The 27,729-nt window shown below is 37.0% G+C and overlaps 1 protein-coding gene across 2 annotated transcripts in view; it reads right to left on the bottom strand.

Moving 5' to 3' along the window:
* Window positions 1–27,729, bottom strand: part of CHN1 (chimerin 1) — a 276,900-nt gene that overhangs the window by 13,080 nt on the left and 236,091 nt on the right. For both annotated transcript variants that reach the window (XM_072612379.1, XM_072612380.1), the window contains 4 exons: window positions 14,404–14,488; window positions 5,998–6,171; window positions 5,017–5,094; window positions 790–927 (listed from right to left, as the gene is read on the bottom strand). In XM_072612379.1, the coding sequence (XP_072468480.1) occupies window positions 790–927; window positions 5,017–5,094; window positions 5,998–6,171; window positions 14,404–14,488 (475 nt within the window). The remainder of the gene's footprint in view (window positions 1–789; window positions 928–5,016; window positions 5,095–5,997; window positions 6,172–14,403; window positions 14,489–27,729) is intronic.

Here is a 27,729-nt window from a genome sequence, read left to right on the forward strand (position 1 = left end):
GAGTCTGCTCTGCGTCAGTTCTCCAATATAAAAGAAGTTAATGTCCTAGGGTAGAAACCCAGGATTGTTCATGCATACCAAAATGGAGATCCCTGCAAGCCAGAGAAAGGAAGCCTCCAACTCCGAATCTCTCTTCTCTACATAGAAATGCTAGCTCAGTGGCAGGAATTTAGCCCTACATGGGACCAAACCACAAAAATCCCCAACAAAAGCTACATATGGGAAACCACAGGCTCAAACAAAGAAAGTTTGTTCTCTGGTTCCCGAGTCACAAAGCAAATCAGTGTTGCTAAGGAAATGATGTTATTATTTAAGGATCAAGGCAACATTTGGTTTGGGGCTGAGAAAAAAAGCCCCACAAACCAGCAGAAATAACCTGTCTTTTCTGAATAATGGTGACAGCCATGTTTAAGATGAATGACATAGGGCTGCGTGTGTGTTTTGAAAAGAGGTCTGAATTACAAGTATGATTTCTGCAGCATAAATAAAGTTTAGCAAATGAACCTTGAATGTGTAGCTGCAACATGCCTCTGAGAAAGAGTTCCTCTGTGACCTAAACCTTCTTTAAAAATGTCCTAGCATATTAAGAAGATATGTCTAAAGTAATGAATGATTACTTTAGGAAAGAGAATCTGAAAAATCTGAGTTAATGTGAAGAGCCACAGAAAGCAACAAGCTACTTCTCACTCCGAAATTTATGAGGCACATTTAAGACAGAGAATTACAGGGAAAAGGAAAACTCAAAAGCAAGTATATGTAATTACATTGAATATACATACTCATACTTACTTGCAGAGTCTATAAACTTGGGGTAGGCGTCATATGTGATGAGTGGAATGGGCAAATCCCTGAAGTACAGTTTCAGTGCGCCAGTGATGATATTGATGTCTTCATACATGTTCACAGAAATGTCCGCCTTTTCACCATCTTTTAAGTTAAAATTTAAAATCAACAATTACTCATTATAGTTCAACAGAAAAATGACAAACTTGGGGTGAGGGTTGGATACCATTTGTAAAGAACTGCCATTATTCAATCAGAATTTCCATCACAATTCCAAATCTGGGATTTCTTGCAGTGAAAAGCAAAATCCATTCTTTCAGGATGTTCACACAAAGGTTACTTATTTTCCCGTTTTTAAAGATGGATCAGAGAGAAGGCTCTCTGGGTTTTCCAGTAATCTACTGCTAATGGAATACTGCAGATTTGTTTCTTTTAGAAACATATAGGAAGCTTAGAAAAATTGCAATATATTTTGTTACAAAACCAGCTCATCAAAACCTGTATTAATTGAACATGTTGTCTCCTTCCCAAAGTTAAAAAATTTATGTTTAGCTCAGTTTTTTCTTCCAAGGTATTTAAGATTTAATCATCTAAAATATTCCTGTTCCTCCCCATTGACTTCTTTACCTTTCTGAGTGACAGTGGTCACAGCTGTGTGCATGGAGGCATATAATTGCTTAAAGTTGTGCAGAGGAAAAGTGAAATTATTCGAAATCTAATGTTATAGAATGATGAAAGTGAGATGCTGAATTTTTGAAAACATTGCTCTTCACAGCTCATGCCACATTTTATGGTAGAAAGAGTGTGCATGAGATGGGGAGTCAGAAGACTTGGGTTCGAATTCTGACTCGGCTACTCATGATCTAATGCTAGCTCAATGGCAAGAATTTAGCCCTACATGGGACTAAACCACAAAAATCCTCAAAATCCTCAAACCACAAAAAACATTTAATCTCTTTGGACCTCAGTTTCCTCATTAAAAAAATGAGGGGTTGTACCTGATTATTTTTAAAATCTCTTTTAATTCTTAACTCTGTGATACTTTAAACTTTGGTCCAAAACCTTTACTAGTTCCCCTTTGTCTACTGAAGAAAGGCCAAGCTACTAAGTCTGGCATTCAAAGTCCTTCACAATTTGATTTTGCTCATCACGGAACCCTTATCTTTCTTCTCCCAAATATTGTATTTCTGCTCAGTGGAACTGACTTTTTCAGTGTTTCCTCAAATACACGATGGGCAATCTCACCAAAGTCCCTTCACTCATGATTTTCTTCATTGCTTGGAATACTTTCCTTCATTCTTTCCAGTCATCTAAGTCCTATATTGCCTCTAAGATTCTGCTCAAGATTGATGTTTTCTATTACTCTCCCAGGACTCCATGATCTCTCTCTTCTCTGAACTATTACAGCATAAACCCCTATACCTTTCATTTGGCTCTGTATACTTTATCAACTGATAAGCCCATTGAGGGCAAGGACAAAATCTCATACCTTTTTTGGATACTTAGGATTTGGGTTTATGTAAAAGGTGTTCAATATACATTTGAGTCACTTGTCCAACAAATAAAGAGTACTACCTACTATGTGCAATACACCATGCTAAGAAGTATGGGGGATACTTTTACTCACTATGGACAAAATATTAAACATACGCTAAAATGTCACATAACCAGGGCTAGCTGTAAATGGCACTATTATACTATCTAACTCATGATCTCCAGTCTCTGGCTGATTGCTCTTACATATCTTGTTTCCTCAACTATGCTAAAAGCTCATCAGATATGGAGGTCACATTTTTATTTCTTTTTTATCTTCCAAAGGCCATATCAAAGTATTGGAATTAAATATGTGGATACTGAACTTTATTTCTGGGTAGGACAGCAAAACCCTGAGTTGACTGTTTTTAACTACAATGAGTGAGTATATTTAAAAAAATTAAAAGACTCCTGGATTTCATTTTATTATTTTATCCATTTAAAGGTAAACTACAATAAACTACTATTCATTTTAGCCATCTGTGGTTCTTACCTTCATTTTTGTGGTTTCATCTTACTTGAGGTTAAAATAATATTCCCAAATTGCGCTCACCCTTAGATATTTCTGATTCACTTCATCTTCTTTCTCTCTTTGAGAACTGCTCTAGGGCAGTTTAGATCTTTTGAATGAGCCCCATTTCTGACCCACATTCCCGGGTATTCACAAATACCCCCTTAGAGAGTATCTCTGTGGAGCTGAGCTTTTTACCCCAACTGTGAATTTTCAAAGCTGTCCACTGCAGTCCCTGGGAACTCAATTTCTAGATCAGAACTAGACCAAGTGGATGAGGTATCACTCAACTGTTTCTGGGGTCATGGAAATATCTAATTCCTCTATCAATGCTGGTTTGCCTCCAGAGACTGTGGTTAGTCTCAGAGAGAGAGAAAGAAAAATATCTCCATAAAGTTGATTTTGCATGAATTCAGGACTGCTCCTTCTGTGCTTATTTGGAATGTGATCTGATTTCATCACTTTAGGAAAGTAAAAGCCCAGGATTTTCCCCATTTTGCTTTACCCTTTTCTATCATATGAAGCGGACTTTACCATATTTCATTGCTATTTGGGGGGAAAAAACCCAAACCTTTTCCTACATAGCACAGTGGATAGAACACTGGACTGGGAACCAAGAAGACTCATCTTCCTCAGTTCAAATCCAGCCTCAGAAACTTACTAGCTTTGTGACCCTGGTCAAGTCATTTAAGCCTGTTAGCTTCAATTCCTCATCCTGGAAAAGGAGCTAGAGAAGGAAATGGCAAACCACTCCAGCATCTTTGCCAAGAAAACCCCAAATGGGGTTACAGAGAGTCAGATGTGATTGAACAACGGCCAAATGAGTTTATCTATTTACTGGGAATTGGGAGTGGATGGATAAAGGTTTCTCCCAAAAGAAAGGTGGAAAGAAGCATGGGGAGAGAATGAGAACTAGAATGACAAAACAGACTCTTGAAAAAGATCACTTATTTTTTGTCCCCTCACTCCAAAGTTCTAACTTCAAGGCTGCTTTTCCTCCCCAGCACCACTCTATTGCAATATTTAAGGCAAATGTCAACTGAAAAAACATGGAGATATCTTAATTTACATTTTTGTAAAAATAAATCCCATTGAGTTTCTCCTTTGTTTGCCCACTCTTCTAGCTGGAGAGCCTGCCCTGAATACAGACAGCTCCCATGTCCTCTCGCTCACACTCTCCTCAGCTCCCCAGTACAGGATGTATGACTCAAAGGCTTCTTTCTCATTACTTTTAATTGCTATTTAGTAAGATGCTGACCCTGGTGCAAGGGAAGCTCAGATAATACAAGCAGAAATGGGCTAGCAGATTTGCACCACGGAAATCGGAGATTAGCACCAGCTTAAATGTTCTTTTTTCCCTTTTCCATTTTTGTTTCTAGCAGCGTCCTTGCTCTGGGTCTATTTTGGAGGAAATGGCATTTAGTTTTGGCTCAACTCTGGTATGGACAGCTTTGTTGAATTTTATAACCCCCTGACCCACTCTCAGATCTGGCAGTTTGCAAGTCGAACCACTCAAGAAATGAGTAGCAATCATTATGATTCTTCACTGGAAGCATTGTCAAAGTCACTTTCAAAAGATAAATCAGCTACATAAAATGCATGACTGTAATAATATAAATAATATAAAAAGGTATAACACTGCTTTGGTGACACATCAAGAATCTTGCTGTTATTCTTAGTGACAACAACAAACAATAACAAGCCCAAGAAAAACAAAAGCAAAAAAGCTGGAAACAAAACTGGGTGCCCAGTGCCTGGGCAATGGCTGAACAACCTCTGTCATATGAATGCGATGGAATGAGGAATATGAGGAATTTAGAGAGATGTTGGAAGACCGGTGCACAGCAATGCAGTGATGCATGAAGAACCAAGGGAACAAAGGCATATTGACTACAAAAATGGGACTGATACCAATACAAGAGGTAATTGAACTCTGATGAGTTGTCATGGGGAATCTTGTTTCAGCAAAGAGGTGGTGGATCATAAATGTGGAATGCAGTATATACTCTCAGACATGTAGTCACTGTGTTGGTTGGTTTTATGTAAATGTTTTTCTTATAAGGAAGGATAGGGTCATAAATAGGGTGGAGACTGGGCAAAATAACAGGTATTTAAAACCAAAAGGCAACAATAAAAACTTTGGATTTAAAAAAGAACCTTGTTGTTAACAAGTAGGCTGGAGAACATACCTCTGTCAAACGCCATTTTTACATCTTCAATAAGGTCACTAAATCCTGAGACTCTATAGAGTCCTTCAGAGTTAAGACCTGTAAATGAAGAACATATGAGTCAAATGAAATAGTTTAGAATTATACACTTTTCCTCTGAATTCTAATTTCTCTTCTTACTTCTGTGAGGAGTAAGTAAAATACCAAAAAGATTTGCTCATGGAGATGAGCATTAGAAACTTAGCCATATTTTTAATTCTAAAAGTAAAACTTTATCTTATCCTTTAACCCTGACCTACTGTCAACTGAGATCTCATATTTAGTTCACACTCACTTTTTAAAATTAGATCAAATATGTTAAGCCTTAAGGGAAATAACAGTAACAGCCCAATTATAAAATAACTTAAAAAATAAAAAGAACATTGAGATTAGCTGTATTCAGAGAACCATGGCATTTATAGGTTGGTGTAGTTCCCAGAGGGAGAGAATTAGGGTGCAGATCTAATTCTTGGCTGATATTATGCTGATTGAGCATATTTCCTTATCCTCTTCATGCCCAAGAGATCTATGACCTTTGAAAATTGTACAGATATTTACAAGTTCACCATGTAACAAATGCCTTCACAATAAGCAAACAATTAAATGTTTGTGGAAGTAAATTTAAAGTTGACTTTTGCAGATTGGAAATAGGATATTTAAATCTATTTTCACAGCAAATCTTCTCATAGTTTTTCAACTATACCTTGGAGTGCACCTTTTAAAGTAATGGTCATGGTAATTCATTTCAGGTTTATGGATCATTTGATATGTAGACTATAGGATAACTCTCTTTATTCCCTACTCCTTCCCCCACTCCTTTAGAAAAGATGAAAATCAGAAGTAGCTTTAAAGAACAAGAGGGTATCCATAAAATTGTTGGGATTCAAACTGAGGCAAACTCCTGGTAATCTAGATCAATCTAAACAGGTAAGGAAGAAAGCAAACCATGAAAGAACATCTCACCTCTAGATTCAATTTCTCGAATGCACATGTCAACCACCATTGGCCTTTTAGTGATATGTGCTTTTACTAGTGTTGTAAGGTCACAGCTATACACTTTTTTGACATGCTTCAGGTCTGGTTTACAGTCATTGGGGACCATCTTGGAACACTGCTTATGAACATTTAAACCACAATCTAGAAAAGAAAAAAAATGGAAAGAACTCATTCCTGAGTGAATATTTCTGACTTGATTGCTTCCAGGGTATTCTAAACAAATTAGCTAAAGGCAACTTCTCTCTTGTACTCATTTTTAGCAATGTAGTCCCATTTCATCAGAATAAGAAGAAAGAATATTTTTCCCAATTTATACTCATGTTTTTCAAATCACTGAAAATCTTAATTATAGTTAAATGCTATATTCATCTAAAGTTACAAACTTATACAAGTAATTTATTTTTTAACGTTTTTACCTTTTACCATTTTTTAGCCTGTAGACAACCACTACCAATTATCAGAATTACTATAATCATTTGATAGTTTCACCTCTATGAATTAAGTATGTGACTTAAATGTATTCCTAACTCTTCAGTTCACAGGATTCAAATATTTTCTAGATGCAATACAAATGGAAAAATACAAAAATATTTCTGAGATACTTTTGTTTCTCTATTTCAAGAGAAATATAATGAAATTTTAGGGCTTTTTTTTCCCCTAGAGGGCTTAACAAGAATAAAATAAAAAATATCTGCTTTCATAACATTAGCCAAAGTATGTTAAGAACAATAAAGTCTCAACTGGAAGATATTCAATAACAACAACGAAATTACTTTCCTTAAGTCTTTACATGCAATATATTAATATTATTAACCAAGTGAAAATCTAAGAGTTGGGCTTTTGTGAACCCAGCTGGAGCTGAACCCATGTACTCTGGAGCAAAAACATTATAGATTACTTTGGAGCATAACTTTTGGTTGACTTGATCAACTACAGTCTATTTCATAGTGGTCAACCGACCAAGACCCAGAATTGAACACTCTGTGGCTGTAGCATGTTTCTGGGTTTAGAAATAATAAATTAGATAATAAATTATTTTTTAAAGTTACACAGCTAAGTATGTATGCATATCCCGAGTTAAGTAAAAATGATAAAGACTCTTAAGTAGCCCTCCATTGCCTATAGTATAGAGGGTTTAGACTTACTTTTGGATTCAGAATAGAAGCAATAGGTCGAAACTATTGTGGCAGATTTCAGTTTGATGAGACAGGAGCAGGGTTTGGGGGAGGGATACTTCCCAATAATTAGAGGTAATCAAAAACAGAATGTACTGCTTTTGGGGGTAGTACGTTCCCCATCACTGGAGACCTCCAACTACTTATAGGGATTGATTGTAGAGGATTCAGGTTGGGCTGAGCTAGATGACTTCTGAGATCCATTCAGATACTGATTCTGGGCAAACAGAAATTCCTCACCCTGGCATTTAAGGTTCTCTGCAAGTTGCCTTCAATCTACCTTCCCAGACTTATCACTTGTGCCTCTTTTGTGGATTCTACATTTCAGCAAATCTGGACTTTCACTATTCAAAAAAAATCTTAACCTGCCTTCTTCTATCTCCATGCAGTCCTATCTCTGATACCCAGGACAGAGTGTCTCCATATCACTATCTGCTGAAATCCTACTCTTCTTTTAAGGTTCAGCTCTCATTTCTCCATGTAGCCTTCTTCACTATCACCAGCTGAAAGTGATCTCTTTCCTTAAATTTCTTATGGATATTTTTCTGACCTCTCCTTTGTACTTACCACATTCTCTCATATCATACTTAGCTGTGTACATCACATCCCACCACCCCCTTAGGCTATAAACTCCTTGACAGAAGGGATGGGGCTATTTTGTTTAATCCTCTGTGTCCCTGGCATTTAGCACAGAGACTCAAACATGACAGTTACCTAAAAAATACTTGTTGAACTAAGTTCACCAAATATTTATCAAACATCCCTCCCTCTCTCTCTGTCTCTGTCTGTCTCTCTCTCTCTATTGCTTTGTTACATGCAATGGAAAGCAAAGGACCTGTCTCTCTGGGCCCACTAGTTTGTAAATGAATGAGCAGTAGACTTAGTGTCAAAGATTCCACAGCATTACCACCATGGAAACACGTTAGCCGGTGATTTATCTGAATGATTCTACAATAACAGAGCCCAATCTGAATCTTCTTTGCATAAATTATTTATTTGATCAAAGAAATGCTCTAAGAACTTACCAACCAAATATCTTTGTAAGGTCTTTATGAGATAAGACAATTGTTTCTCCATTTTTCCATGGAGGAAAATCCAACCCAACCTAATAAATAAAACCCAAGTGGTCTTCCCCAACAACTTACTACAGTTAATGACAAAATGTCTAATCAAACTATTCCTGCTTTCCCTGCAATTTTTTTTTCCTTTTTAGTAATTTTTCTCATGTAATGTAATTTAGGGGTCTCTGTGTATCATACAAGGTAATCAACATTTTAAGTGAAAAAATAAACTAAGTTTTAAGCTTTAATAATTTAAAAGTACATTAAGATTTTTGGCACATCCTATGTTGGTATAGCTTTGTAATCCACGACATTTTAGCTAGAATTTTACAATCAACCACATCAGAAAGTAAAACCATTTTCCATATGTGAAGTGCTCTTTAATTTTCAAGACCTAGCCTCAGATATTGTTTGATTTGAATTCAATTTGAGTTCTGAGTGAAAGCACTGGTTGCATTATTTTACAGGATTGTTATTTTGCATGAGAAAAATAATTTATATAAAATTCTAGAGTATTTGTATCAACAGTTTATAATGTGGTATATTTATGTGATTTTATTAAAAATTATAACAACAATGTTCTCTTCCACATATGAAGAGGGCTGTTTGAGTCTGAGCTGCTTTTCTGGGGACAGGTGTCCTTGAATTGATTCATGAATATTTTCTAACCCAGTAATAGATATTAGACCCACATTTATTACTGTGTAACAAAGGATGTACTATGATATTCTGTCTGAGTATCTCATTTAAGGTCCTAAGAAAATTTCAGAATTATAATTCTAAAAGCTGCTTACAAATAACTGGTTTATTAAGCTTTTTTTTTTAAATAGCATGTGATGAAACTTACCATACTGTTATATTTCATTACAGAGTCCCATCCCTGTGTGGAATCTCTAAGTGGAAATTCTTTAGAAGGCAGAATGATGGCATTTAGGTTGACTGTTCATCATTATACCACAACATCTGGATAAAAATGCAGTCAGTCAAATATCCAGATATTCTGGTATTTGGCAAAATATACATTTTCCAGTTTTTATCTGGATTCTTTATAGGAATAGTCTTAATTGACTCATTTTAAATTTTTGCCATTCCCATGCTCATTTGTGACTCAGTGAAAAAGAAATAAAGTCATATCAATCATATTTGGATATTTAAGAAAAAGGGGGTAAAAGTCTTATTTAAATGGCCTTTCTGTATTCCATTAAAGAAAAGAAAATTGTTGGAAAACTGAATATATCTGCATGTTGTAGTCACTTTTAAAGATCTGATTTCTGTCAGGTGTAGCATGAAGTCCCTCAGAATCCCCAAATACTGGCAGAGTCACTATAATAAAGCATCCTTTTATTTCTTTACGTTCACAGAGCACTATAGCAGTTCTGAGCTCTCTCAGAAAACTGCTGTTTTGGAGACTGGCAGTATATCAATACTCCAGGTGGCCAATAAGACTTTATTTTTTCTATTTATTTATAAAGTCATATAATTTCTATAAGGTTGTATTCCCCCCCCCCCCCCCCAGGGAAGTGCTAGACTAAAAATAGTAGGGATAAGGGCAGGGGAGGGAGAAAAACCATAAAAGTAATATTTCTCTTCAATGAGGAAGGATTTTTAGGTTGATATTAAACCACATCTTTTCTTCTCCAATTGAAAAAAATTAATAGAAATGGAGCAAGCATATTAAAATAGGCATTTAAAGCACAATCTAAATAATACTTTATTCTTTAAGGATAAAATATTGGGCAGGACAAAAGAATCTTATTTGGAACACTCAACTCCGGCTACCTTTTTTATACGCTCCGTGCCTTGCATTCTTGAATAGGAATTATGCTTCAAATCCAAGAAGCTGAGAAAACTTCGGAAGAAAAATAGTTCATGTTGACATTGTTCTGTTAGTGGAATGAAGCGTTAACATAACTCTGCTCCCATGCTACAGAGCTAAGAAATTGATATTAGTCTTGCCTTGTGCCCACAAATTAAAAATAATTGGGAACAAAAGTCTTGTTTTGAAACTCTTCTGGTTGCCCCTCCAACAGGCTTCTTGAGGGGAGAAACTGTTTCACTTTGGTCTTAGTGTCACCAGAGCTGAGCACAGAGCCTGGTGCACAATAGGAACTCAATAAATGCTTGGCAATTAATGGCTTGCTTTATACAAAAAGTAGCAGCTGAATATATACCTGCATATATCAGCATGAAGATATTTAACACTGAGGAAATGATTTTTTTGCTCTATTTAGTCTGAGAGAAAATTTACTATTGAGAGAAAATTTATCTTCAACAACATGGGGACTAATTTTACACAGAGTTTTGAGCAACTATGCATTAGGTTACGCTGGCTAACTCTTATTAGGTACAGTGAATCAATACAGTTTACGTAAAACACATTGATGCCATTTTTAAAAATTTCAACATTAAACTGCCAGTATATCTGGTATATTATGTTTGAATTTTATCATTAGAAAAACCTAAAAACAAAATCATTAAGAAAAAAAACCATTTCCTTCAGGGAAGAGCCTGGAAAAGGGTAGACTAAAATAATAAAGGAAGAGGGGTGTGTGTGTGTGTGTATGTGTGTGTGTGTGTGTGTGTGTGTGTGTGTGTGTGTGTGTGTGTGTGTATGTGTGTGTGTGTGTGTGTGTGTGTGAAGTTAGAAGTAAATGCTAAAATGCCCTTGTTATTAGGATGCTTAGGAAAAAGGCATGCACATGATAGTGCACAGTTGTTAACTTGGGATCTCACTTAAAAAAATGACCATGCTCCTTAATTCCCTTGGCTTTCTTTTTTCTATCAAAGACCAATGGCAGAAAAGAAATTCAGTCTAGGTCCTGGCAGAGAAGTATGCTTTTCAGGAAGGGAAAAAGAACCCCTTCAGATCTCCATGGACACATGGAGCTGTTTCCCTGTCGTCTCCTTCATTAAACTGGGAGCTCCGTGAGAGGAAGGGCTGTCTTTTGTCTTTGTTTTCCCAGACCTTCACATAGTCCCTGGCACATAGTAGTTGCTTAATAAATGCTTGCTGACTGACTGACAGATGTGAATTTCTTTAATGCATAAACTTGCATTTCACAAGTCCTGGGTTTAAAAAGTTCATATCTATTTGAGGAAATTATTTACGCTCTCTTAACCACGAGATAGGTTTCAAACTTTTTCAAAGCCCAATAGGCTTTACCATGATAAATATTTCAGTAACAGTACCAACATCAGGGCTAAGCCATAATTATATAATCCATGGCAATATCATTTAAGTAGCTTTGAAGAAAGCTGGAAGAAGGGAGAATTCTGGAATTGAGAAGTTAGGATACTAATTTTTTTTCAATGCCAGATTCTAGAAAGGCTATTGAGTGATTCATGCTGGCTCCACCGACCATGCTGCCTTGTCAAAAGCTCCGATCAGAGGCTGGATGCTCAGCCCCAAGCCCACTACTGCCCTTCAGTCTTGAAGTAGACAGCTTGCCTGCTATGAGGCAAGAGCAAGTGACTGTTAGTTGTGTGCTCTGATTGCTTATGGTAACTTTGCTAGCCTGATGGCACTGTCCAAAAATAAAGGCTAAATTGATGCCCATGGCAAAATAGGGCTTTACAGATCCTTCTAAACTTTATTCTGGCTTGATAGTCAAAGGAACTAGCCCAAAGGCAAACTGTCTCAAGGAAATGCTTCTATCTTCTGATGTACAGTGACCTATTATCTTTCTCTGCAGTTATTTCCCATAATTCTTGCTCAGCTCTTAGCCTCTCAATTCTGTATTTGAGAAAGGTAGCAGGGATCATGTGCAGGGGTGTTTCACAGAGCACCTTAAGGAGGCAGCGTGAGGAGGCAGGGCTTGCCCTGGACATGAGAAACAATTGTTATGGAAATGTAGTCAGTTGTCATGGAAAACTGTGAACTGATTCTGAGTCGGATTCTTCTTTTTAAAGGTTGACTTGCTCTTACGATTCAAGTTAATGAGGTTCGGATCATACCGGCAATACAAGGAAATGATGCTTCAAGGACATGTTATAATGCAGGTGAACATTTTTATGAGACTTCACTTTCTAGTTCATTCATTCCTTTTACTCTGCACTTTTATGCCATTTGAAGTAACAATTTAGACAGTGTGAGAACCCTATGCCCCATTTGTCTCTGCTCATTTTAAAGGCACTATTGTAGCCTGATGCCAACTTCCAAGGTTATTTGAGAAGAGACTCTTCCTTGATAAAAGGAATTCCAATTCAAAGAGTTAAGGTGATATTTTTTTCTTCACTCTAAGTAAACTGACTGGTAAATGGTGCTCTTGGTATCTTTTTAGAGAGAAAGAGGATAGACAGAAATCCGATTTTCATCCTTCTTTGACAAAAACCTTCTTATAGTCCATGGTCAACATCTGTAAATTTCTCACTATTGGCCTTGCCTTAGGGTAGTCCTTGAGTAGTTTATGGAGGTTATATAATCGTAGAAGTTTACTTCACAGGATATTAAAGCTGGAAAGGGCCTTGGAGAACATTTACTACAACCTTGCCTTCTCACAGATTTCTAAACTGAGACCCTGAGAGGACTGTTAAATGACTTGCCCACAACTGCACAAGTGGATCCTGGCAGAGGCAATGAACCCACATCAGTGAACCCTAGTCACATGTTGCATAAGGATTCAGAAAACTGTGGTTTTCAGCATTCACTAAAGTGAACTAAGACTTTAGAAAAATATAGCTTAACTTGTTGGTAAAATAAAAATATAATTATATTTTATACAAATATATATTTATATTTTATACAAATTTATATTATTTATACAAATATTATATTATTATAATTTATATTTTATACAACTATATATATATATTTATACAAATAAGAAAAAGTTAGGCCCCAGAACTTAATGGGCATTTTTGGCAATGACACCATCCAGAGAGTTTCATTTATATTTGAGATTTCAAAGCCATGACACAAAAGAAAGAGGCATATTCAGAATGATGAACTTTTCACAGTGGTGTAAGTTAAAGTTTATTAATTTTTCTTTCCTTTTCGTCATCTTGGGCTGCTTTAGAATAAATAAACATACTTTAAAGGACATGTAGGAAGTAATTTTTCACTTTTATATTTTCAGGTAACATAAAGAAATCTCTATTACTAAATATTATAAACAAAAATGAAATGTTCGTTTTTAGAAAATGAAAAAAAGTCTGTGCCGGAATTCAGATGGGTTTCAATAAAGGCCCAGTTTAGAGTACAGTAGTTCTATAGAGATGAATTTCATGTGATTTGAATAACGACTTTATCTCATGTCACAAAAGTGTTTCAAGCACTCTCTGAATGGGCCATTTCTTTAGTGAGTGAATCTTAAACTTATAGCAGCACTATAATTCACAAATCGTACACAAGAGTTAAAAATGTTACAAAGAAAATATTAAGGATTGAATGCTTTTTCCAGCGTTTTCATTTAAAGGTTTTTTGATAAACCATATAATCGTCTTTGACAAATTCACAGAATTTTTTCTTGTAAAAAATAAAGGTTTACATCTGATTTCACAATGCCTCAGTGGGGAAAAAAAATCAGCTTAACAAGTTACCTTTAAAATTCAGTTGCCAAGGCAACAAACATAGCTCTCTGTACATTGCCTTTTTTGACATCATTTTTATAAATTTAGTTACTTGAACATCAAAGGAACATATTAAATATAGCCACTTTGCTTTCAACTAGTTTCATATCTTTTTCTAAACAAGTTGACTGTCCTTCCATTTAATAATCCAGCATTTGAATGCAAGAATATACTGACACTCATTATTAGCCAAAAACATATATAATACTTGAGGTCAGAAAAGTGGTTTATGACTGTTTTTTGTGAAGGCCATAACTCTATAAAGGAAGCAGTAGGTCAGTACTACCACCCCCACTTTATATAAGAGGAGACAAAGTCAAGGAAAAGATAACTGAAATCACATACCACAGTATGTCAGTATCAGAACTAGGATAAGAATTCTCAGTCTTGGGAAGTCAGACCACCATCTTACTGCCCAAGCCACGCTGTCTAAACCCTATGATGTGTGAAAAGAAGATGCTCCCTTGAGCCCATCCCTTCCCAGCGTGGGAGCCTGAGTGCCTGGCTCAAAATACATGCTTAATGAACAGCAGCGTTATTTGTTGAAGAAAAGAGTGGAGAGGTGGTACCTGCACACTTCACTCCCTGAGCAATGAGACCCCACATAAAGTTGGCACAGTATTCACACCAGTGTGGACCTCTGAACGTATGCACCTGAAAGAGAGTAGGGGGGGGGGGAAGGGAGGGAAACACACACAGATGAGGAGGTTGTTTCACAGGCAAAACAGTTATGTTCATAAATGAGCCACGAAGGCCGTGTGAAAGTTGGGAGAAATGGTTGCATACAGTAAAACCTCAATTAACTGAAACCCAACTCCCCAGAATCCTGCTTAAGAGAGGCATTGCAACAAAACAACTCAATGCTGAGGATTTGCTCAGAAAAGCCATTTTCTAAAAAATTTCATTTCAGGCAATATTGGGGGCTCAGAAAAGACTCAGTCCCTTCCCATATCTCGTCAAGCCCCAAGGCTCTTAATGAACACTGCTGCTTAGGATAATGGTAAATGCTTGTTGAATGATCTCAAGGCATGATAAGATCCTGAATCATCAAAGGGTCAACTGAGTTGACTATACTATACAGCAAAGAGAGCTCTGATATTCTAGAAAGATTTTTAACACCACAGGTAATGATGGTTTTTGTTTTTAATGGAGTTTTGGGTTAACATTCAGTTGACCAGAGGATATGATTAACCAGAATATTTGTTCACTAAGTATTTCAGTTAATGAAGGTTTTACTGTATTTATTTATCCTTATGCCTGGAAAGGAAATGAACTCTGAGGGAGGGTGGAGAGCTAAATGCCAAAAATCCCAGTAGACATCTATATGTATGGAAAAGAGGAGTATAAATCAGGAGAACTCTTTCTAAGCACAAAATAATTCTTGTAAGGAAAGGGAAAAATGCTGATTGACAGAGAAGTGAAGGATAAAACGTGAGGACATTTATTTTTCTGCTTATCCCAGCTTATCTCCAAAATGAGATTTTTAAAAGGAAAAAAGAAATCACTCAATTTAAGATTTCCAAGAAAAGCTAGAACAAACAAAGTTGGCTAGAAAGATGCATAAGTAAGAAGTTAAAAGGAAAAGGAACATTTTTAGAAAAGTTAGTTATTTTTCTTATATCAAGTTTGCTTGTGATAATTCTATAGATATTTTCTGTAGCAGACAATAAATAGTAACACCAAAACGTGAAAATTATACTTGGTTTAAAAGTATGGACATTTTCCCCAATAAATATATTTACTTAAATATCCTAGTGAAAAATAATGAAATTCATAGTCTTTACAAGCAGGTCTCATAAAGAGTCAACCAATGGATTTTTAAGGTACATATGTCAGCGTCCAATGGTACTCATATTGACAGGAGTATATGTGTATACTGTGGGTGGCCTGAAAGATTAATACATGACCTACAATCCTTTTTGTTCTCTCCACATGTGAAGCGGTGATTGGGCGCATGCTTCAAGGCACCATTTGACAAACTTATCAGTTCCATAATGTTGCATAGACTTTGAAATGCTGTGTGGTCCAGAATTCCTTTTATGTTTTCTTGCCGATGAGATATAAGAACATGGTCCTGAGAAAACACAGAAGCTTCTGGAATGACTAAGGATGTTTCCAGCCTGTTTTTAAAAGGGTTGGATAGAATACAGGAAGCATTGTTGGATGCCTTGAAAATTCCTCCACGAAATAAAGAGCACACAAGTATCCTTACTCTGTAGTCACGTCACTCTGTTGGGAATGGAATGAATAGGGTGCTATCCTCACAGACATGACCTGTCACAGCATCATGGTTTAGCTTTAGGATTTTAAGGAATGTCTCTAGGTAGCAAACTTTTTCAGAAGCCATCTCAACGCAGAAATGGATAAAACCAATTTGGGGGGTCTATGATTTTATTAATATGGGTGCTTCCTGCACTGAGTCAGGAGGGAGACCTTGTGACACTTGTCTAAGTTTCCTCCCCATGCCCCCAGAAATCCTTATAGACCAGAGGCTCTAAATCTTTTTTGTGTAATAGACCTCTTTGGCCTGAGTCATAGTGTCCATATCCCAGTCTGCTGAAGCCTACAGACCCCTTTTCAGAATAATGTTTTTAAACATTTATACTAAGATATATATTATGAAAGAAACCAATCATATTGAAGTATAGTTGTCACAATATTTAAAAAAAAAAAATAAAACAAGTTCATGTGTCCCAGATTAAGAACCCTTGTTACAGAGGATCTACCTAATGGGTTGGGTGCCTTTGTATTATTCTAATATCATAGGGCTACCGGTGCAGAACTCAGGCCGTCTATTCATTTACTCTTACTCTTGCTATGTGATTCTGGCTTGGGTAATTTCTGGTACAGAATAACAATGTCTAGTGCCCTTATTCAGATACCTCCAATATAATTAGCTATTTTACTTTTATTCCTATCCAGGTTGCATTCTTGCCTCCCTGGACTTTCTCTATCACGCTACAGAAGTCTCTTCACCCAGAAAATTTATCTTACCTCTGGATTCCTTACTTTGGAAGCACCCTCCTCCCCTGAGGCTATTTCCTGTGATCAGGACTGGGGAATGTAAGGTCACATGTGGCCCTCTAGATCCTCAAATGAGGGCAGCCCTTTGACTGAATCCAAACTTCACAGAACAAATCCTCTTCATAAAAGAATTTGTTTTCGTAAAACTTGGCCTCAGTCAAAAAGTTGTATCCAAGGAGTAGGAAGGTGAGGCCGCAGGTTCCCCACCTCTGCCTCTGATGGGCTGATAGCTCCTCAAACCTCCAGGTCCTCCAGGAGGACCCCTAGGGCACCCATGGTTTCATTCCTCTGCAGGTCACACTTCTGACTCTTGTGTCCCAGGTTGGGGTGAGAGTCAAGGGGTTACTTCATCTTTCTCTATCCCAATTCCTGCTTTTCAACTTTCTTTTATGTTGTCTTCCCCATTAGAATATAAGCTCCTTGAGGGCAAGAATGGTTTCTTTTGGCTTATATCTATATTCCCCGTACTTAGCACAGCGTCCAGCACATAGTAAACACTTAATAAATGCTTTTTGACTTGATTTGTGCTTTCTTCTCTTTCCTTCTTTCCTCCCTCAAAACAGAAAAAGAAATTAAAAATTCTCTGGTAAGATCAATAAATGTGATTGCGGAGTCTTGATGAGGTTCAGGGATTACTCATGATCTATCTCTGCCACTTAGGTGGATGTCATCAATTCACACAGGGTTTTTGTCTGTTTTGTTTTGTTGCAGAATTTCATGATTAACATTGTTATAGGACCATTGACCCAGAGAACCACTTGCCAGCCCTAGCTCGAAAGAGAGAAGAGTGATAGTTGAAAGTCAGATAATGCTTTATGGCTGGTTTATAAAGTACTTTACATTCACTCTCCTATTTGAAACTCACAACTGAATGTGGCAGGCTGAGGTTATGGGACGTGTAATGACTTCCCCAAGGTCAAACATCTAGTAAATTGTGAGATGCCACAGTAACTATTACAGGAAGCTTTCTAACCTTATTCTTCACAATAATAAAGAATATGGTGTCTTTGAAATCCTGTGACAGCTTTTTGTATTTAATTTTCTCAGTGCTAAGGAAATGTTTAACTCTCTGAGGAGAACTTATTTTCTCTGATTTTAAGATTACATGATATTAATCTGTGGAATCAATCTTTGGGGAATTATATTTTTAAAATTTGAACTCTGGGTACATTTTTGTAAAAGCATACAGAGTCACTTTGGTAGTGATAAAAATTTTGCCCTCTCTTTTGGATTATGTAACTAAACTCCCCAGGAAACTGTTCTAGAAATATGTTATCTAGTCCTGGAAGCCTAAAGATAGTTTATTTAAGGAACAGAAGACTGCTTGCTTCTTTTTTTGCATTCTTAATAGATTATTTTCTCTGCATTGTGACCTCTGTTTCTGCAGGACACTTGCATGGGGGGAGGGGGATGTTAATAGTTGAAAGGAAATTAAACTAAATGGCATATCCATTCATTCCCAGCTGTAAAGCCATGCCATGATTCTACATCTTAAAAGCAGGAGTTCTTAACCTTAGGTCCATGGACTTGTTATTAAATTATTTTGATAACTTCTTTATATAATTGATTTCTTTTGTAATTTTTGTTTTTTATGCATTTGGAAACACTATTCTGAGGAGGGGTCCGTAGGATTCACCAGACTGTCACAGGAGCTCACAGAACAGAAAATGTTAACAACCCTTGTGCTAGAGGAACATAACCATACTGGATTGTTCTTTGCACTTTTTCTTAAATAAGTAATATATTTTAAAACTGATGAGTATATTGCTACTCTCTCAAAGAAGGAGAAGATGACGTTCTGATTTTTTTTGTAAACCCATTGTAGATTTCAAACGGGGAGCCGCGTCCTTTCCAATGGCGATCTGACACCGATTTGTCGGTAGTTGCAAATGCCAATGATTGCAGTCTCTTTTGGCTTGGTGTTTTTCTTAAATGAGAACTAATTCAAACAACTGAATGCTAGCTCCAAATTAGGAAGTCTCTTTCTTTTCTGTATCATTAAAATCAGAGATGAAAAAGAAAACCACTAAGCCCGTTAAAGGACAAAGTGGAAACACATAAACAGCAAGTGTTCACCAAGACCTGGGAATGATTCCTTTTGTATTTACAATATTTGAAGTGATAATGCTATGAGACGCAATATAGAATACTGGCTGGAAAGCTAGCCTTGGAACCAGGAAGCCACAGGTTCAAGCAGTATTGTCTCTGACTCTCTCTTACTCTCTGACTCTCTCTCTCTCTCTCTCTCTCTCTCTCTCTCTCTCTCTCTCTCTCTCTCTCTCTCTCTCTCTCTCTCTCTCTCTCTTCCTCCCTCCCTCCCTCCCTCTCTCTCTTCTCTCTCATCACTTGCCCTGGGTCACAAAACTAATAGGTGTCTCTGGTTATAGTTGAATTCAGGTCCTCCTGACTCTAGGATTGATGCTGTATTCACAGAGCCAAGTAGCTGACCCCTACAATTTACTTTTAACCTCTCAGTTGTCTTGGATAACTCTCTAAGACGATTGACCTGCACTAGCTAAGAGAGTTCACACCAGTGAAATCTTAATTCCACTTTCTACCATTCTGCATCCCAGTGCTATCTCCAAATGTCTCATACATGCTGTTTTCCGTCATTAGTGTGTTTACATAATTTTTGTTTTAGAAATGAAATGAAAAAAAGAAACTCGTTGAATTAGTTGAATTAGATATACAAATCCAGAAAATAACCACAACAGCAAAGCTGTTCCCCAGCTCAGAATAATACTGACTGTATTGTTTCATTTTGCAGACTGGAAACATCCTAGACGCTTAGGGCAGGAAGCTACCACCTGCAAACAGCTTCGTGTTGATTTAACACTGCTATTGACTACAATATCCTATTTTGTATGTTTTAACTGCCCATCTCAAAGGTCTATTGTTAAAAACAAGATTTCACTGGTATTCACAATACTGCAATGGAATAGTGGAAGGACATGACAGTCAGCCATCTGCGACAAGCCCTGAACTCATCAGGACCTACCAACAAATAAACCCTTTTCTTTCACTTAGAACAACTTAAGCTGTCATTTAAAAAAAATCATCTGTATACTTAAAAAGTATTATAAGCATAATCTAGTGATCTCAATTTATCTGACATCATCGGAGAATGAACCAGTTCCTGAAAATGAAACTTTTCCCATTAAACTTTCCAACTTCGTATTCTATTCTCATCATTTTAAATGGAAGCATTTTTGAAACATACTTCCACATTTCTTTTTTTTTTGAATACTGAACTTATTTCCACTTTACTTTAAAAATTTTTTATATTTATTCACTTTCAACTTAAATACAAAAAGGCAAAAAAAAGAACATTTTTATATACAAAGCAGCACAACATAAAAGAAGAGTCAGTATAAAACTATGAATTTCCATTTCAAATTGTTTTTTGAAAAACTATGTAATAAATACTAGACATCATTTTCATAGCTACCTTGCTTTTCTGTGCTTCCTTCTAAATTTGCAGCATTTCCCTCTTTTATTAAACAGTTGCCTGAGCATAATTTATACTTTTATTGATAACTCGGTTGTCTTGATGACTTCAAGTATTGTATTGTGCTGTGATATGGGGACACCCCTAGAGGTAACTGGATTGTTTGGTGGGTTTTTCTGCCCCTGCACTGAGTGACCATAGACTGCTGCAAAAATATCTATTTTCGTATATGATTTTACAGTTTATGGAGCATTTTTATATATTTCATTTGAGCTTTGAATTCTTTTGTCTACTTCTTTAAAAAGTTTTCTGTCCACTCGCAGACTCTCGGTGGTAACATCTTACTTCTATCACCTTGCCTATGTCCAGAGGCACATCATCACCTCCTCATCTTCTTCTAATTTACCTTTTCTAATCTGTTTTGGATTGGCATCCATGGGTTCTTAAAACTGTAAAATATAAGTAAACAGATTCTAAGTGAGGGCCTTTGGGACTATTCTATAAGTAAATTGTATATACAAACTTTAGCACATAAAACTCTATAGTATATATCTTCCAAGTCTCAACTAAAATGCCTCTTTTACAGGAAGCCTTCCCTAATCTCTTAATCCTAGTGCTTTGCCTTTTAATTATTTCCTATTTATCCTGTATATAGCTCTCTCTCTCTCTCTCTCTCTCTCTCTCTCTCTCTCTCTCTCTCTCTCTCTCTCCATGTATATATGGAGAGAGAGAGAGAACCTACATACAAACATATATATATATGCATATATATATATGTTTGTATGTAGGTTCTCCCATTAGATTATAAACTCCTTGGGGGTAGGGACTGTCTTTTGCCTCTTTTTGTATCTCTAGAGCTTAGCACCATGCCTAACATGTAGTAGGTGCTTGATAAATGTTTGTTGAATTGAATTACATAGAAGTAAACATTTCTTCTGGTCTTCTGGCTCCCTTCTAGATAGTAAAAGCTTCTGCATTAGTGATTTCCAGATATTTAAATGGTTCAAATTTAGTTAATGTATTAATATAGGAAGAACATAAATTTGAAGTTTCCCTTGGAGATGTAAAATTCTCAACCACCACTGCTAAATCCCTTCCACCTCTGCCTATTGGCCCAAGGGGAAGAACTGAGAGGCATACTCCTCCTAGGAAGAAGAAAGGGCTATCCATTTATGTTATTAATGCAATTCCTTGTTGGGATTATTAACAAAAATAAAGAATTCTTCTAGGATGAGAGAATGCCTTAATTATGATATCCTGAGAAACAGTAACCATCTCAAAGTGATCTTATTTCTAGTGAGGTCAAATGTATCTTTCAGACAGGCAAGTCATGGTTTAGACACGAATCTTGACCAGCATCTTTCCAAAGCTTCTCTGCCTTCCTCTGGAATATTTTATTTAATGTAAAAGACAAAGGACAAGTTACAAGTTACAAAATAATGACCAACAGGAATGAGCAGTCAGACATCAAGTCCACTTTCCTTTCAAGTTTCTCAACATAAATAGGAGATTTGTAGTTTTAAGGAAAGAATTTTCATCTTTACCACACTGCTAAATACTACATGAAAATTATCCTCACACCTAGAAGGCAGTAAACCTTAGAAAACACAGAGAGAGAAGCCTGAGGATGAATTCAAATACAAGAAGTTCTCCTCATCAGAGAAATGTCACATAGAGTTTGTAGGACAACACCCCAAAAGCTGAAAAGGACAAGACAGTTGGCCATATAAGCACAATCCTTTCTATAGTGTGATGTAGACCAGGAGACAGTATCTCTTCTAGGTAGTTATCTATGTAAAGGCTAGCACCACAATTAGAAACGGTGGCCTACAAAATGACCAGACAGTACTGCTAATAGCCCTAGGCTTTAGAGTTGTCTGCTACAGATGCTGACAAGAGGATCCGAAAGTTCTGGGTGGCTTATACACTGGTCTTGTCTGTCACAGCCTGACCACAGGAAGGGTCAAATCTGTCAGAAGCAACATCTGTTTCACCTAATAGAACCAGAAAGGAGTCAGGACACGATCCAGTATCTCTCTCTTCTAAAAAGACAGATGAATCTTATGGTCCTTCCACATAAGCAATAAAAATGACTGGTAATAGGGAGCATTTATTACAGTGATTTAAGGTTTGCAAAACAATTTCCAAGTCCTATCTCATTTGAAATACTCTGCATGTATAGCCACATCCACTATAAAAATCTGCTATAACATATACAGTTATAAATTTGAAATCCCCAAATCAGAAATCAGGAATATCAGGGTTCTCATAGCAACCTTTTCTTTTTGGCTCAGGCTTCATTCTACGTATTATGTCATAAACAATGTGCAAAAAAGATAAAACCAGCAATTAAGAATGCTTCCCACTTAAAACTGTATTTATTTAAACTGTTACTATGGAGTCTGCAACTTCAATTTTTAATACTTTTTATATAAATGAAAGTTTTCTATAATCACTTTATTTTTCATGGGAGATGCAGAGAAACATCTTTAGAAGAATCACAGATTTAGAGCTGAAAAGGATCTCATAGATATTCTAGTTCCTCCATTTTACAGATTAGAAAACTGAGTCTCAGGAATGGCTAAGCAGCTTGCCCAAAACTCTCCAAGGAGGTGTCAGAGGCAGGGTTTGATTCCAGACTCTGACTTCATAGCCAATACTTTGTTTAATAGTACCATACTCCTTATTCCTTAACAGTGATGACCAGGAAAGAGCTTCGAGTATAAATTGGGATGTGTGCATGCATGCATGTATACACACATGTACATACATATACATTTATATGTGTATGCATGCATATTTGGAATATTTTCACTAAGTATAAGATGTCAAGATGGTGAATTTGTAAATTCCATCAAGTTAGTAGTTAAACAGTTCTTAAGAAAACAACTCATTCTATATCAAATTCACCCTTTTCCCATTCACTATCATAAAGAGCTAGCTGAAACGAGTGACTTTTTAATAAGTTTGAATGTGCTTGTTGTTCAGTAGTAAATTTCTATACCCTCTTTATAGGAAACTAAACTAGTATACTGAATGAGGAAAGGATATGAAATTAATCTAAGTCATTATTACTAGCTTTTCTAAGAGAAACAGTCAGCAATTCCAATACTTTCAGGTCTCGGTGTTTACTTAGCTTGGCCCCATCTCTTTCATGAACTAATTATATAACCTTGGGCCAAACAGTTGCTTGGCATGGTAGAAAGAGGGCTGGTCTTGGATTCCAGAAAACCTAGGCTCAAGTCTCTCCTCCAACACAATATGGTTGTATGACCTTGGGAAAGTCACTTAACCTCTTAGTGCTTTTAAGTAAGCTTTTAAAACTGTAAGTTGCTGAGCAAGACAATCTGCATGGGTAGCTCCCTTCACCAATGAAGTCATGGGCCCTGTGGGGGAGGGGAACCTCAAGATCTTGGACAAGTGATTTCATTTGTTTGTGCCTCAGTTTCCTTATATGGAAAATGAAGGAGTTGTGCAAAATGGTCTCCAGGGTCACTTCCAGCTCCAGCATTCTATGAGGTCCTTATAAACATAGCACTATATTAAAAAATATTGTTAATACATGTTCTACTCTTGATGATAGCATCCCCACTGCATACCAAAAAGCAGAATTTATTACAGTCAGGCTCTTCGGATTTCAGTTTCCTCATCCACAAACTGAAGGAGTCCAATAAGATGACTCTACTCTAAATCCTGTGATCATAGAGTCATCTAAAATTTGGCTAGAACTATTCTGACAGACCTAAGGGAAAGTGAGCAGAAAACAGCCTTCATCTGTAAGGCCCATGAGAACAAAATTTAACAGACACTAAGGATTTTAAGAAGACTGATGTTTTTTTTTTTTCTAAATTGAACTATTTGCTTCAGAAATCAACTTTGAGATCAATTAATCAGTAAATATTTATTAAGCTGCTAGTATGTTCTAGGCACTGTGCTAGGCCCTGGGGATACAAAGAATGAAAGGACCTCACAGTCTAACAGAGAATCAGATAAATATAGATATAGGTACATAGAGAATAAATATAGAAAGGATACAATACCAATTATTCAATAGATACACGTGCAGGGAGGCCACACAGTCAAGGACAGAGCTTACATGTACTTGTACTCAGAAGCTGATTTGCTTCCCTACATCTCCAGTCTTTAATATGGAGGCAAGATTGGATTTGATTTTTTAAAAACTCCTGGTTTCGAATCCCAGCTCTGCCACTTGTTAGCTGTGTGACTTTGGGCAAGTCATTTCATCTCTCTGGGTCCCTCTGTAAAATGAGGGGCTTGCACTAACAGACTTCTAGGGCCTATTTATAGCTTGAAATGTATGATCCTCTGAAGACATCTTGATTAGTTTTTGACCTTTCTCCTACAGTTATTATAGATAAATTTTTCTTCTTAACTTGTTACATAGCAATTAGCATCCTTCAGCCATTCAGCCTTGCCAAATTTCCACCAGCAGATCTGGGCTGTAATGAGCATCATTTCAGTTTGTGGTAGGAGGAGCTATTGGTGATGGATCTCTTTGCCATTTAATGTTAAATAGGGATCGCAAGTTAACAGATAGGCTGGGGTAAAGGGCAGGCGGAAGCAATGTGGCCATGGCAAATGCAGATTACTTTGGCAGGGAGCAAGTACTCATGATATGCTCAAATCAGTCATAGGCATTGATGAACCCCACAGGAAGGTCTATATCCTCAAAACAATTTGTGTGTTTATACGCAGGAAGTACAGCATGGACAGCCAATAATGCATTGGCTTTTTCATTCCATCAGCTCACAGGGAGTGGTGGTGGTGTTGAGTCATTTCAGTCACATCCAATTCTTTGTGACCCCATCTGAGATTTTCTTGGCAAAGATACTGGTGTGGTTTGCCATTTCCTTCTCTAGTTCCTTTTACACATGAGGAAACTGAGGTAAAGAGAGTTAAGTGACTTGCCTAAGGTCACAAAGCTGGTGTCTGAGGCTGGATTTGAATCCAAATGACTCCCCAGGTCTATCCACTGCACCACCTAGCTGCCCACAGGACTCACAAGAAGTATATATATGTATATATATATATACACACACATATATATGTATATATACATATATATGCATGTATATATGTATATGTGTATATGCATATATGTATATATGTGTATGTATATACACACATAAATATATACACACATGTATGTATGTATATGAAATATTTTATTCAATAGAGCAAAATACCATCTTAAAAGCCTCTGACAAGGAGATTTTTACATGTGTATATATGTTGCCAAATATATTTTTAAAAAAGCTTTACAGTTTAACAAAGGATTTTATGGCATGTTGCTGTTTGGTCATCTCAACAAGCCTGTGAAACAGGCAGGGGAGGTATTCTTATCACTAATATACAGGTGAGAGATCAGGTGACTGGTGTAAGGTCACACACCAGAAATGGATCAAGAACTGGGGTCCTCTGACTTAGAATCCAGCCTGCTTTCCTTTTTGCCACAGCTGCCCCATCTTTAAACACAAAGGACAATATATTGTTACAGGATCTAATGAAAATCACTATAAGCCTCTGAGCTCCATGCTCAGCAACAAGGGCACTGTTGTTTATTATTTGGTGACAGCTCTTTACACAGCACATAAAAAAGGCATCATCCGTGCCCTACTGACTTATCAAAACACAGAAAACAAGCAAGCAGCTGAAGGAATGATGAGACATCTCAGATATGTAAGACTTGCTGGGGTTGCTTTGTTCTCTCCTTTTCCCCCTTTTCCCGGCTTCTCTAGTTAGTCATGAGGGCGGAAAAGGACCTCGGAGATCACTTAGTTTGACCATCTCGTTTTATATATACGAGGAAATTGAGTCTTGGAAAGATAAAGTTTCCCAGCTGGCTAGTGGCCGAGCTGGGAATTTTAATCCAGATATCTTGACCCCTTCCCTCTATAGAATACTGTCTTGGTAAGAATTTTAAGGAGGCAAGAGAAGAGAAAAGAAAGCCTGACGACTTTATTACCAGCATTCAGTTTATGAGAAAAATGCATTGAACTTATTTTTTCAAGATCTTTACATCTTCAGGGGTCAGATGCCAAACGGAAAAAACATGCTCTTTCTAAACTATTCTCATTCTTCTTGGTTTTTTTTTGGGGGGGGGGTTCAGTAACTGCTCCTGGACCTTTCTGTGTGGGCATGTTTCTATAGACTCTAGTGCAGTACAGTAGAAACAACAGATTTGCAGTCAGAACACTTAGCTCTCATTTTCTGCCTATGTGACCTTGGACAAATGTCTTAACCTTCTTGGGTTCAGTTTCCTCAGCTGTAAAGTGAGGGGGTACATGATCTTGAAGGGCCCTTCTAACTCTTACTCTATAGTTCAGTAATTTCTATTCTCCCCACTTTAGAAAGTAATCTCTGTGGGTGTAGGGAGTAAGCAATTTGGGGTTAGGTCAGATGTAGTTGTAGGGAAGAAGTAATGAGACTTTACTTGTACCTTGCTCTTCTCTCTGCTTGATTCAGTTTACAAAGGGGCCTCAAAGATGTTGGAATAGTGACAAGAAATAAAGGAATCCTGACAGAGTTAGTTAACTTGAACTGATGGTAAGAAGTTATGACAACTATCTACAATACTTGGAACAAATGCCTCATTAATGCCATCCCAGACATCACTCTTTATTTTAGAGAGCTGGCTCCTGGGGGTGCCAACATGTCGGGTAACATGGAAGGGACACACATAAGGCTTTGCAGAGCATTATCCATGCAAAAAGGATTGGAAAGGAGAAAGAGAATAATTGAATTGTGAGTTTCTCTTATACTTTCCATATTAGGCAGAAAGGAAGACAAACTCAATTGTCATTATCAAACCTATGAGGGAAAAAAGTACACGCAGCTATATGGAAAACTGGTGTGATGTTAACAAAATTTAAAGTAATGCCAGCATAGGAAGATTCAGCCTCAAATCCAAGAGGAAAGTCAGAATTCTACTAGGTTCTATTGACTTAATTTAAATTACTTTACAACTGTGTTAGAGGTCCCCAAACTGATTTGATTGTGCATCCCTATCAGTAATATTTTTGAGAATGAACCTTCAACATATGCATACTAATATTATATATTAATTATAAATTATATGTTCATACTATTGTATGAACAACTGCTCTGGTTGGTCTGGACTCCTGGGACATCATGCTTTCCCCTGGGAGAGGCTCATCACCAGAAATCTCATCCTCATGTAGACTGCTTCAGTTTTAGCATTCAACATTTCCTCAGTACCCTCAGATGCTCTGAATGAAGGGCTGGGGGTCCTTTTCAAATTCCTTTTGTGTACCTTCTTTCCTAATTAGATTGTAAATTCCTTCAGGGCAGGGACTGGTTTTTTCTCTTAGTTGTATCTGCAGGCTTAGCAGAGTGGGCACAGAGTAGTAGAGAGTGCCAAGCCTGAAGTCAGGAAGACCTG

Source organism: Notamacropus eugenii, chromosome 5, assembly GCF_028372415.1.
Source record: "Notamacropus eugenii isolate mMacEug1 chromosome 5, mMacEug1.pri_v2, whole genome shotgun sequence".
Classification (NCBI taxonomy): Eukaryota; Metazoa; Chordata; class Mammalia; order Diprotodontia; family Macropodidae; genus Notamacropus; species Notamacropus eugenii.